This window comes from Manis pentadactyla, chromosome 8, assembly GCF_030020395.1.
Source record: "Manis pentadactyla isolate mManPen7 chromosome 8, mManPen7.hap1, whole genome shotgun sequence".
Classification (NCBI taxonomy): Eukaryota; Metazoa; Chordata; class Mammalia; order Pholidota; family Manidae; genus Manis; species Manis pentadactyla.
Window position 1 is genome coordinate 103,006,772 of NC_080026.1, and position 13,801 is coordinate 103,020,572.

The 13,801-nt window shown below is 36.8% G+C and overlaps 1 protein-coding gene across 5 annotated transcripts in view; it reads left to right on the forward strand.

Moving 5' to 3' along the window:
- PCGF5 (polycomb group ring finger 5) overlaps positions 1 to 13,801 on the forward strand; it is a 129,811-nt gene that overhangs the window by 76,065 nt on the left and 39,945 nt on the right. For 4 of the 5 annotated variants that reach the window (XM_036924900.2, XM_036924478.2, XM_036924559.2 and 1 more), the window contains exons 3-6: positions 693 to 789; positions 8,497 to 8,552; positions 8,665 to 8,724; positions 11,074 to 11,222. In XM_036924900.2, the coding sequence (XP_036780795.1) occupies positions 693 to 789; positions 8,497 to 8,552; positions 8,665 to 8,724; positions 11,074 to 11,222 (362 nt within the window). The remainder of the gene's footprint in view (positions 1 to 692; positions 790 to 8,496; positions 8,553 to 8,664; positions 8,725 to 11,073; positions 11,223 to 13,801) is intronic. The other variant, XM_036924830.2, reaches the window with a different exon arrangement.

Genomic DNA, 13,801 nt, shown 5'->3' on the forward strand with positions numbered 1-13,801 from the left:
TGTAGGCTTGTGATCAAAAATTCACAAGTCATATTTACATTGTCTTTGTATATTTATTTAAAGTCTTAATTATTTCTGTCAGTTCTCGGTAATTCTTCCAGTTTACCTCTTGGGCCTTCGTACCAACTGATGTCACTACCCATACTTTGTGTCCTGCAGAAGTGTAACACCTGTGAGCACAGACTGTCATACTCTGCAAAGACCAGAAATTCCTCTGTGACTCCCAGTTTGTCCAGGAGCACCTGCCAATAAAACATAATGCAAACATGTTGAAAACTCTCAAGTTTTATTAAGAACTATTTATATTGCATTCAAATAAATCTGCATGTATTGCTTTTGCTAATAGTTTGTCAGTTCTTAACTTTCTTTGGTCTACTTCTTTAAATGAGAAAAACCTTAAAAAGCTGGTATTTTATGTAAATGCACCAGTTTTTTTCATAAAAAGTAGTGTGAATAAATTTGGTTTGTGAATATACTTAAAAACAATACGCAAAATAGTATATACTTTTTTATATTGTGGCAGTTGGCTCTACTTTAGTTGGGTGTTTTTTATAGTGTTACAATTTGAAGGTTTTATATTGAGTTTGATTAAAAAACAGTACTACCTGTAGTAGGTAATTTTTAAGGACTGTTTCTCATTACATTTAGTTTAACTTTTAAATTCACATGCATTTTAACGCCTTTCTTTTTAGTCTGTAAGACTTGTATTGTCCAGCACTTTGAAGATAGCAATGATTGTCCGAGGTGCGGCAACCAAGTTCATGAGACAAATCCGTTAGAAATGTTGAGGTAAGTAAATGTATTTTATAGCTCATCTAATCTAAGTTACATGACTCTTAATTTTTAGTATACATCACAATATTTGTTGGTGCCTTGACTCATATAGGTTCATATAAGTTTTATGAATATTATGAGTTTCATATTAAAGTATTTTAGTTCATTTGACAGTATTTTAAGAGGAATTAAAAATAAGGCTGTACATGTTAAATATTTGAGAAATACATTTTCAAATTAAAAATTGTAACTTTACCTTTGGCGCTCAGAGTTACTTTACTTATACTTATTTTTAATATTTTAATATTTTACTTTTGTTGAGCTATATGGTAGTGGAAAGAGGGCAGCCCTAATAGTGAGGGAGACTAATCTTGGTAATATTAATTTTTTTAAATTTACCTTACATTCAAAAAAGAGTATACACACATTATTTAATTAAACAATAGTCACTGAAAGAAATTCTTTAAGTATAATCATATATTTTTAAAGCTGAAAGTAGTTTATAAAATCCTAATCCAAAATTTTTTTTCCAGATTAGGAAATTGAAAATTATAGTAGTGACGCAGCCTTGCGTGTGGTCTCAGCAAATTCAGACGTCACTTCCCAGCTACAAGCCAAGTGTCCTTACCACTAAACCCATTTTCTTACCACTGTTCCTTTCCTACCATAGCTCTACCACAGATCAACTGTGTGAATTTAGGGAAGTACACATCTGAAACGAGAACTAGATGGTCTCTAAATAGCCTTTATATAATGCTCATATCTGTGTGGTGTTTGCCAGCATTCTTTAAATCTGGATTTGTAAGTCTTACATTTCAGACTTTTTTCTACTTTAGGTGCCTGTAGTTGGACTCATTTGTCGACAAGTAAATAAATGTCTAGCCCAGTGATTTTCAAAGTGTGGTCCCCAAACTGTTAGTATCTTGCTAGAAATGACAGTTCTTGGACCCTACCTCAGACCTACTGACTCAGGCACTCCAGAGTGGAGCCCATCTTAGCAAGCCCTCCAGGTGATTCCTATGTATGCTGACATTTGAGAACCGCTGGTCTATCCTAGTCTGTAGTCCTGAGCAAGTCGTCTTCTAGTTAGATATATGTCCGTGCTTCTAAGCTGTGGGTGATTTTTGTCCCCCAGTGTACATTTAGCCATGCCTGGAGACATTTGCAGTTGTCAGGACTGGGTGGGTGCTGCTGAAATCTAGTAGGTAGGAACTAGGGATGCTGGGTGCTGCCAAGCATCCTCCATTCATACGAGAGCCCCCTCCCTCAGGACCCGGCCCCCAGTGTCCATAGTGCTGAGGTCAAGAAACCTTGATTTAAATAATTTAGAAAACAGAGCAAAATTTCCTCTCAATTTTTTTCCTGATGCTTTTATCAAAAACTGTAATAGTTGATAATTATTACCTACTCCATTTTAAAGTGCTATGTTGTAAGACAAGTTAACTTTTGACTTTGACTGTTAAATACCTGAAGGAATCCAGTCACTATACAATCAAATCCAATCCCTTGTCTAAAGTATAACTATTTTTTAAGCTTTTTATTTGGAAGAAAATTAAAACTTACAAAAAAATCACAAAAATAAAAGTAGTACAAGGAATACTTGTGTTCTCTTTACCTAGATTAGTCTATTGTTAACATTTATCTCATTTATTATGTTCATGCATGCTTACTATTTTTTCTGAACCATTTGAGGGTAAGTTACATACATCATGGCCCCTTACCCCTAAATACTTACCTAAGAATAGAGATATTATCTTACAGAGCCACAGGATGATACATTGGCATAATACTTTACCCTCCATATTCCAGTTTTGTCAGTTTTATCTAATGATATTCTTTATAGATATCCCAGACTGTTTTATCCCACTAAAATTACTACAAAGGAATTTTTTTAAGACATAAACTCACAGAGATAGTAACAAGAACTTCAGTATTCCTGGCACCTAAGATAACTCCTGGGACATAATAGGGTCTCAATAAATACTTGTTGCAAGGATGAGGACTGATGATAGTGATGGCTGAGCAGACCCAGGACACCGAGGTATAGTAGGAGCTGGCAGAGGAAGGATCTTTAACAAAGGTTCCCCCCAGCAGGCTTTCTCTTAGTGGCCCAACCGGGTCACATGCCAACCCCTAGGTAATGGGGTGGGGTCGGGTTTTGAGATACTGTGGCAAATCATGATTTATCCCTAAAGCTGGACACATTGCAGCCAGGATATAGTCAGATTTTGCTAATAAGGGGAATTCAGGCTTCTTCATTAGGTTAATACTGTGTCTGCTACACAGGTACCAACAGATTTCCCTCCTACTGGGGAAAGATCCTCCTCCTTTCTGAGGAGGTGGTTGGAGGATATGCCAAAGCACAAACCAGGGAAGAAGAAGGGACTCTAACATGGAGGGAGGCCCAGGATCATGACAGTCGTGCAGCAGGCCCAGAGAGCGAGCAATCTGTGTCAGTGTGGTCGAGCGCAGTAGCCACCAGCTGCTGTTGACCACTTGTGATGGTGCTGGTACACCTGAGAAATGGAATTTTTAATTAAAAACAGAAACAGTATACTTTCCCATTCACTAAACCTCATTAATTAAAAATTATTAAATATATTTATTAAATACATTTTAATACATAAACGTCATTAAAATTAATTTTACACAAAAAATCTAAAATATTTGTTAATGAGTCTACCAAAAAGTTTTAAATTAACTATTTAAATATTAAATATTAAAAAAACTATTTAAAATTTAACTATTAAATATTTGACTCACATTGTATTTCTGTTGGACACCACTGTTACCAATGGTAGGAGGATGGAGAACTCTGGCATCAGTCATTCAACAAATATTTACTGAACACCAGCTATATGTCCAGGTACCACTCTTGAAGAATTTTGCCCTTGAAGAGTTAATATTTTTCTAGGGAGAGAGCAGACAAACTATAATAACTAACTAACTACAGTAGATTCGAAAGTGTGAAGGGCAGAAACAGGAACGCGCTGCAGTTAAGGGGGTGTCAGGGGTGTGAAGGGAGAGACAGACCGTGGCTTTAAATAAAATGCTATGGATAGGCCTCACTGAGAAGGTGAATTTGAACAAAGAATTAATGTCTGTGAGGGAGCTAGCCATGTATAAGTGTCGGGAAAGCATGTCCAGGTAAAGGGAGCAGCCAGTGCTGAGGGCATAACTCAGGAATGCACCTGCAGCTTGTTTGAGGAACAGCAAAGAGACCAGTACAGCTGGGAACAGTTAGTGAGTGAGAGGGTAGTGGGAGATGAGGTCAGAGAGAGAAGGGAAGTCCGGAGGCCTTATAGGCCACTGTAGAATCTTTGTGTTTGACTCTCAGTAAAGTGGGGAGCCACTGCTAGGATCGACATGACCTGGCTTATTTTAAGTGGATCATTTTAGTGCCAGTTTGAGAATGCATTACACAAAGCCAGGGTAGGAGCAGGGAGAACAGTTAGAAGGTAATCACAGTGGTCCACATAAGAAATGGCAGCAGGAGAGGGGACAAGAGATGGTCATATCCTGGATATAGTTTGAAGGGAGATCCAGCAAGATTTGCTGCGGGATTGAATAATAGGGTTTGAAATAAAGAGTAGAGCATGATTCTAAGATTTCTGATGTGAGCAATTGGAAGAATAGAGCTGTCGTTAACTGAGATAGGGAAGACTAAGGATAGATTTCGGGGAGGGGTAGATTGGGAGTTTGGTTTTGGACATGTTGGTCACTTAATCATTTCAGAGAAGAGGGAAAGTTGGCAACTAAGTATGCAAGTCTGTGCTTCAAGGGAGAGGTCTGGCTGGAGATAAATACTAGTTAGTTTTTAGTGTATAGAAAGCATTTAAAATTGTGAGACAGGTTGAGATCACTTACAAAGGTGAGTACAGAGAGAGAAGAGGAGAGGACCAAGGATTGAGCCCTGGAGCATTCCAGCATTGAGAGAGCAGGGAGAAGAGTATGAACCAGCAAAGGAAACTGAAACAGTCCAATCAGTAAAGTAGAAGGAAAAATCTAGGAGGGAAAGTGTATCAAAGAAGAAGGAGTGATCAACAGTGTCAAATACTGTTCAGGGTCAAGGAAGGTGAAGACCAAGAACGAATAGTTGGGTTTAGCAACATGGAGGTCATCAGCCTTGGCAAGAGCACTTTCAGTAGAGCTGTGAAGCAAAAATCTAATTGGTTTGCTTCAAGACAGAAAAGGAGGAAGAAGAATTAGAAAAGTGACTGTAGACAATGCTTTCAAGTTTTGCCACAAATGGGAGCAAAGAAATGGGGTGGTAACTGTTAGTGGAAGTACAGTCAAGAAGGTTTCTCTTCTGTTTTGATATGGGAGAAATGATGGCACATTTGAAGGGAATGATCCAGTGGAGAGCATAAAGTTAATAATGCAGGAGAGTGGGTGGAGGGGGAGGATTGTTGAAGCAATGGTCTTGAGTGGGTGAGAGGGACTGGCATCTAATAGGGCAAGAGATGAGGTTAGCTTTATAGAGGAGCATTGACAGATCACCTGAGCAGCAGGCAGAAGGGCGCATATTCATGGGTGCAGATGCTCTAGCTTGATATGGTGGTCAGAGTCCAAGGACAGCCTTTCATTGAGAAAGGGTTTATCAGCCAAGAGTAAAGATGGAGAAGGAGGATGCAGAGGTCTGAGGAAAGAAAAGTGTTGTCAAGACAGCAAGACAGTAAATGGACTGAGGAAGCACAGCATGGCTCCTGGAAACCTTAAAGATATATTTGCATTGTAGTTAGGAATTTAAAGGGGTGTGGCTGTGCTGGGTTTTTTTCCCAGCCATGGGTGCAAGTGCAGAGTTAACGAAGGGTTGCAGTTATACCAAGTAATTTTGAGCAAGTTAGAGATGGGCAAGGAAATCAAAGGTATATGCAAGGGTGTGGCTTTAATGACTGACCATGGAGTAAATCAGTCCTAAACTGAATTAGAAAGACAGAGAGAACATCAAATTGGTGAGGGATGTCTAGTTGATTCCTGATCTGTTTGTACATAGAAGAAATTCTTTGAGAGAACTTGGGAACAGGTACATAGAAAATGAAGAAAAGTAAGCTATTACTAAATCCAGGGAAAGGAAAACATTGAACAAGGGGATATCTGTAATCAGAGTATACTGTGAATATTTGTATAATCATAACTATGTAAACACTGGTTATTAAAAATGTCATAAGACTGTATCGTGAAGATGAGAGTGGGGAAAAATTGTATGTTGGAAGGAAGTGACAGGATGATAACAGAGAACTAAACCTTTATCTTCTATAAAAGGAAATAGAAAAACCTAAACAGCAGGAAAAGCATGATTTTAATGTGTGTGTGTGTATATATATATATGTATGGTTTTGTGTATATATATATTATATGCTTTATAGATATATACATACATGTTTTATATATATATGGAAGTAAATGCTGGAAGAAATAGGCTGGGTTTGAAAGTGCTTTGCCTCTAGAGTTATAGGAATCAGATGCAGGGAGCGTGGGATGTGAGAATGTATTTTAATAAAAGTTTTATGGGGAAGTTTGATTTGTAAATTATATACATATGTTACTTTGATAAGAACAAAAATACTCCGTTAAGATGAGAAATATTTGTTTAAGTCTGACTGCTATTAAACAGTCTGAGACAACCTTGTGGATGAAACAGTATTTGAGTCTCGTGATGCTGCTTTGCTTGGAGAGAAGGAAAGGAGTGTTTGAGGCAGGATGGAGAGCTTGAGGGAGAAAGCGAACTGGAGGAGACAGGTGTTCTTGGGGATGACTGAGGGAGCCGGTCGGCTGGGCAAGAGCGGTGATCAGAGGATAGCATCAGTTAGTTTATAGGTTGGACTTGACGTAACTAATACTTGAAGCCAGGTGGTAAGAAGAAATTAGTTCTTGAGGGGGCAAATAATGATCAAATTAGTGCTTATGGAAGGTTGGTGAGCATGTCAGGTTAAAGGAAAGTAGCTCATTACTGTCCTCAAGGGCTAGTGGTTGAGAGAGTGGAAAGATGGGGAGGTGTGGAAAGACGAGGTGGGAGAAACATTGAGAAGTAGCTGTCAGTGGGACTTGGCAAGAGTGTGAATGAAGAGGTTAAGATTATTCTTGCATTTTGAACCTGTTTGGGAAAGAGGTAGTATCATTTCTATTTTCTTGAAGGAGGATAGATGAGACAGTCTTACATAGATAAATAAAAAATGGTGCTTGAGTTATTCAACAGACTTTTCAATAACTGTTGGAAATACAGAACTTGATCTCAGCAAAGACATATATTGTGTGTTTGTATATATGTGTTATCTGCCTATATGTTAGGTTTCAAGTCACAAACGTGGGACGCAAGCCTTAAGGAAAGCAAAGATCAAAAGAAGGTAGATCAATGGAGAATACGCATACACAGAGGCAGTTGGGAAAAGAAAAATACTTAGGGAATAAGAAAGAGTAGATAGCAAAAAAAAAAAGAAAACCAGGAAAGGAAATTTTTCAAGGAGGCAGTGTTAGGTAACACTCACATTACTGCAGAGTAACACAGAAGAAAAATGACTTTTAAAAATAATTCAAAAATTTTAAACCTGTTCAAAGGAAGTTGTGGATGATTTGGGGAGTTCAGTAGACTAAAAGAAGCAGAACAGTATACAACAGATATAATGTAATGTCAGTTATGCTTTCAAAGTTTTTCTAGTTGGAAGAAAAGACTGAGAAACAGCTTAAGAAAATAAGCAAAGGTTTTTGGATTTTTTTTTTAGATGTAAGAAAAACCATACATGTTTGCAGTCAGAGAAGAGGGCTGCTGCTGAACAGGATGGAGGAAGTGGAAAGAGAAGGGGTGTTATGGGAGCAAGAGAACGAGATTAAAAAATGAAAGCCATGAGAAACAAGAGTTACACTTACATAGCAGGAAAAGGAACAAAAACATCAAGATATTTTATTTTTTTTTGCCTAGGAAGATAGAATGACTGAATGGTCTAAATTGCTCAGAAGAGAACAGAAGTTATTTCCTTTACAGGAAGAAGCTACAACCGTGGTAGAGATGTTGAGAGCAGGTGTACCGGCAATGACACCACCCCTGAGTGTCATGCTTAATGCAATAAAAGCATTTATTATTCCTCACAGTTGTGTGTGGTTCACAGATCTAGGTGGTCCTTCTGATCTTGGCTGGGCTCCCTCACGGGATTACAGGTAGCTGCTGGCTGGTCAGCTGCTCTGCCCATCTTGGCCATAATCGCTCATGCAGGGGCTGGGCTGTCAGTGAACCGGTCTGAGATGGCCTTGGCAGGCAGCTGGGCTCCCAGGTACAGGGCATCTCATCCTCCAGACTTGTTCCCACAGTGGCAGGATCCTGAGAGAGCGTGCACACAAGCAGGTGGCACCTCCTAAAGCTTAGGCTCAGAGCTGAGCACATTGGCACTTGTGTCACATTCCGTTGATGTAAGCATGTTTCAAGGGTAGCCAGTATTCCCTACATGGGGAAATAAACTCCATCCCTTAATTGAGGGAAGAATTTCAAAGTCATGCTTAGCGTGTATAGATCCAGGGTGAGCTAGAGACCAGGAACCTTTCTGTAATCAGTCTACCACTGTGGGAAAGATTAGAATAGGTGTGCTCCCCATGCAGGGGAATTGGGTGTAACAGTTGTGCTAAAATTGTGTATGTTCTGCATTTGTGATACATATCAGATACACATCTGAAACTGTCTCAGCTGATTTTGATATCTTCATTGTTAGTATCTTTTTTCCTCTTTGGAAGGTTGGATAATACATTAGAGGAAATTATATTTAAGCTGGTCCCTGGACTACGAGAACGTAAGTTGCTCTTTGGCTTCTTGCACATTTCTGTGTTTTATGAAATCAGCGTTTCTCTTGAAGATTTTGTGGTTGTTTCTATTATTTTGATACTTCTTTTTTTTTTAATTAGAAGAACTTGAACGTGAATCTGAATTTTGGAAGAAAAATAAACCTCAAGAAAATGGACAAGGTGACTTTTTAAAAAATCTCTATCTGATAGAATCTCTCACACTGGTCAGTTTTTTGTAGCTTTGGTGAACTAATCTCTTTTAAAGCACAACTTCCTCCTGTACAGAAATCACATATCCCTTTCTTTACATGTTGAAACCTTGATTATAAACCTTGCATATGATATCATGAGATTTAATTTATGTACATGTATGTAAATCTGGAGTCACTCCAGCTGAAGGTAACTAGAAAAAGGAAATTGGAATTTGGGAAGAGAAAAGGGAGATAAAACAGAAAACTTGACTACTGATTATAGCAGTGTTGGCTGGAGAGTTAAAGGAAACTAAAGTAAGAAATGACCAAAGCCAGCAAACAAAACGGTGAAGATTTTTGGTTTACTGTACTTTATTTTGTATGTTTGACTTAACAGCAAAGAGAACTGAGACGTGGCTGAGAGCCAGATCAGCGGATCTTCCTATGCTCTGAGAATATGGAATTAAATTTTCATAGATGGAGCTCAGATGATACAAATTCATATATCCTAGATTTGAAAAATAATTTGTTAGATGTTTATGGGAATTTTTCCCATCTCCTGAGTATCCAAATTTCTAGGTCCCAGGAGACTCAATAATGAGTGATTTGTAATAATTTCAACAAAGTAGCAAACATTACTGGGGAGAGAAAAGGCTTTTAGTATGTATATAATTCACACATAGGAAAAGAAAAAAGTATAATGTACCTGAAAATCATAAGGAAGTAGTATCCTTTCCCCATGTTACTTATTTTAAGATGACCTGAATACTATTGAATCTTTCAAGGATGTGTGTGTGTGCGTTTGTAGGCTTACTTGTGAGCTCATTCTCCTACCTCTGGTTTTCTGGTAAGATTGTGGGATTGTCCAATTTTATTAGTTCAGCCTAACAGTGCAGGGCTGGCTTCATATAGCAGAGGAGGCTTGAGAATAGTTTTGAATGACTGGAATAAAGTAGCAAGGAATTGTTTTGATCTATAACAACAAAATGGGCAAAGCCAGGCCTGACCAAAAAATGACTTGGGTAAAGACTTGCTTTACCCAAGTGTAAACTGTAATTTAGACGGTAGTGGTATAGTAAAAATAGATAATATAAAGTTGACTAAATGTTCCAGTTTTTTACTACTTTTTCAAGAGGACAGGAGCACAGGGGATTGTTATCAGAAGCTATATGGTAAATTTAGTTTGATTCATGACTCTATGTATCTTATATACTTGTGAAGGACCACAGCCTACTTTGTGTTTATCTTGCTTTTCCCATTACTTCTCCCTTTTTTTAAAAAAAAGTATTTTATAATATTTGGTCTTCAGTTGAGGTGGAGAATTTGGATCTTTTCTAGGAGCTGGAAGTTTGGTTCAGAAAAGGCAGCTCCTATCGAAGTGGGTTGTAAAAGAAAGAATGCAGAAGAAAACTCACCTGTCCTTTACAATACAATTGTGATACTTTTACTACAGTCATTAAAGAGGAGCTGACCTATTGCTTTTTTTCTGGGCTTTTTCTGCACTGTGATATTTGGCTAATTCTTTCAAGTTTCAGCTTAGAAGGTATTTTATCTGGAAATCTTCCTTGAATCTCTGCTTTGCCCCAGAGTTTGGGTTTACTACCTGTTATATGTGTGTGCACATAGTCTGTTTTACCTCTTCCATCTGTCTGTTTTCTTTACTTGCCTGTGTCTCCTCCTGTACCCTGACCATGATGAGAATAACATTCTAAGCTTCAATATTGTTCTCTCAGGCCTAGCACAGTGCCTGAATAACATAGAGTTAAAAGTACTCAATAAATGAGTGAATCAGCAAATATACTTGCATTGTATGTAGGCTGCAGGTATTTAACCAACAGCTGTAGGCTGTTGGTTAAATACATGTGCATAATATGAAGTATGCTATTCAGATTTCTTTATGGGGTTTTAACATGTTGCATAGCTACATACATACTCATTCTACCTGTTATATTTCGCTAGGCTGGTTTTATGAAATCTAATAATTTGAAATTTAAATGTATATAAAATTTGGAATATTTTTATGTCCTGTCTACTTTCTAAGTAGTCCAGTCAGCAATTGTGCAATCAGTTTTATGACCAAATATAGCTAGTCCTCAATCATGCGGCTGTCCCAGTGATCCTAGAAATCTTAGGGTGTGTTAGTAAGTGACTGACTGTTTTTTAAAAAAATATTTTCATTGTTGAGTTGGTTGAAACATTTTAAAGGTAATAAAATTTTAAGTTATTCTCCACCAAAAACTGCTAATTTTTAAAGTTGATTATTGTTTTGATTAATGCAGTGTCGCTTAACTTTAAAATCAACTTTGAATTCTAACTTAGTTTTGTTTAAATTATACAGATGATACTTCAAAAGTTGACAAACCTAAAGTAGATGAAGAAGGTGATGAAAATCAAGATGACAAAGACTATCACCGAAGTGACCCACAAATTGCTATATGTCTAGATTGTTTAAGAAATAATGGGCAATCAGGGGACAATGTAGTAAAGGTAAGTGGACACCAAGTACAGGTGTATTTTTATAGCTATTTTATAGTAAACCTTTGATAATTGTTGAATTTTCCTAATGTTTCAAAATGTTTGCTTTCAAAGTTTTTACTAAAATATTCAAATAGGATGTCATTCTCTGACAGTCCCATATCTACAAATGGCCAAGCAGTTGCTTCTACAGGCACCTGATTTCAAACCCCACAAACCCCACATTGAACCATCCTGGGCCAATGCCACCATCTAGTGGTTAATATGTAGAATCACACCTATTTCTCTTTTCACCTCCTTTTATACCTTTGTTGGGAGGTCATATACATTGTTACTCCCTTTTCATGTGTGGTAACCAACTCGGACTCCGATCATTTTAAGTCTGGCAGTGTCCTCAACCCTTTTATTCAACCTCTTCTAACTTTTTCTCCTTTATTTTTATTTGCATATGAAAAATCTATCCATGTCATAGGTAATACATATTATGAATAATTAATTGGTTTTTAAATGAAATTGGATGTCATAAAGTACCTGTGAACTTTTAATGTTCTTTAAGGATCCCAGATATTTCTTATAGAATCTCCATTTCTAATCCAATTTCCCTATGTGTTTATCTGCTAATTGATCCTGTTTGTAAAGGGTCACTGTACTAGATAGTTTAAACACCCTACTTACTTCCTTTGATTTTCTTTGGTCTGTAAATGGTGTTTAGATAATGTTTTCTGATTTTTTACAGCAAGCAACTTTCATTTTCATTATAAATGTTCACTGTTCATAATGGAAATATTTCATTTTATTATAAATGTTCACTATAAAAGTACTTCAGCTCTTAGATTTTTGTCACTTTTATCCTAATACTTATCATCCATCAAGAATATAATCTCTCTTTATAGTCTATGTTTTATTCAAATACCTACATTCAATATTTAGTGTCTCTTATTTTCTTTTACTTCCAATGTGTAATCTTTAGACCAGTGGGTTGAATTTTATACTAATACATTCAATGATATTTTCCCATTAGGAAATAAAACCAATTTTTCAACTCAGATTTCCCATCCTGCAACAAATATATATGACCATAGTGATTCATTAATATTTATCCACTTCGTAAATATTAGGCAGTGAAAATATAGTAAGGTTTTTTTCACTCAAGAACTTTGGTTAGATCTTACACATATAAACAATTAAGTTGATTTAGTCAAGAGCACTGGTTGGACAAGGCAGGTGGTAAGTGCAGCAGTCTTCAGAGATGTGGCCACTGTACCTATTGGTCCTTCCAGTGTTTCCATCAGGGATTTCACTAACCTTACCTTTCTCTAATTGCGAATCATTTCTGTATCCCCTTTTGGGAAGGTTCTTAATAGAGATTGTGATCATACTTCAACTCCTTAAACAGCCTTCATTCTTAAAACAACTTTCATAGCATATATGACTTCTGCTCCACTACCCTCATTCTCACCTTTTCTCCCTGGCCATTCCTACAATGGCTTTCCTTTTTCCTGTCTTCTACTCGATATATGTGAGTATATCCTAATACCCAGCCATCCACTCAGTTATTCTGTATCTGTGTTCATCCTAGGAAGTCACTTCTATTTTTTGTGGCTTCAACTATATAAAGAATTTTTTAATCCCTCCAAACTCATTCTGTGAGGCCAGCATTACTCTAATACCAAAACCAGACAAAGACACTACAAAAAAAACACACACCAATATCCCTTATGAACATAGATGCAAAAATCCTCAACAAAATACTAAAAAACCCAATTCAGAAATACACATTAAAATGATCATTCATCACAACCAAGTGGGATTTATTCCAGGGATGCAAGGATGGTACAATATCTGCAAACCAATCAATGTGATACAATATATTAACAAAAGGAAGGATAAAAGCCATGTGATCATCTCAATAAATGATGAAAAAGCATTTGACAAAATTTAACATCCATTCATGCTAAAAACTCAACAAAGTGGGGATAGATGAAACATACCTCAACATAACAAAGGCTATATACAATAAAACCACAGCTAATATACTCAATGGCAAAAAACTGAAATGACTTTTATTCAACATAGTACTAGAGTCCTAGACACAGCAACCATATAAGAAAAATAAATAAAAGGACCCAGATTGGTGAGGAAGAAAACTGTCACTATTTGCAGATGACAGGATGCTATAGAGAACCCTAAAGACTCCACCAAGAAACTATTAGAACTAATAACTTAATTCAGCAAAGTTGCAGGATACAAAATCAATATACAGAAATCTGTTGCATTTCTATATACTAATAATGAACTAACAGAGAAATCAAGAAGACAATTCCATTTACAATATAAAAAAGAATAAAATGCCTAGGAGTAAATCTAACCAAGGAGATGAAAGGCCTATATTCTGAAAACTGAAAGACAGCGATGAAGGAAATTGAAGAGGACACAACAAATTGAAACATATGCCATGTTTATGAATAGGAAGAATTAATATTGCCAAAATGGCCATATTGCCCAAAACAATCTACATATTCAATGCAATTCCTGTCAAAATGCCAATAGCATTTTTTACTAAACTAGAATAATCCTAAAATTTATATGGA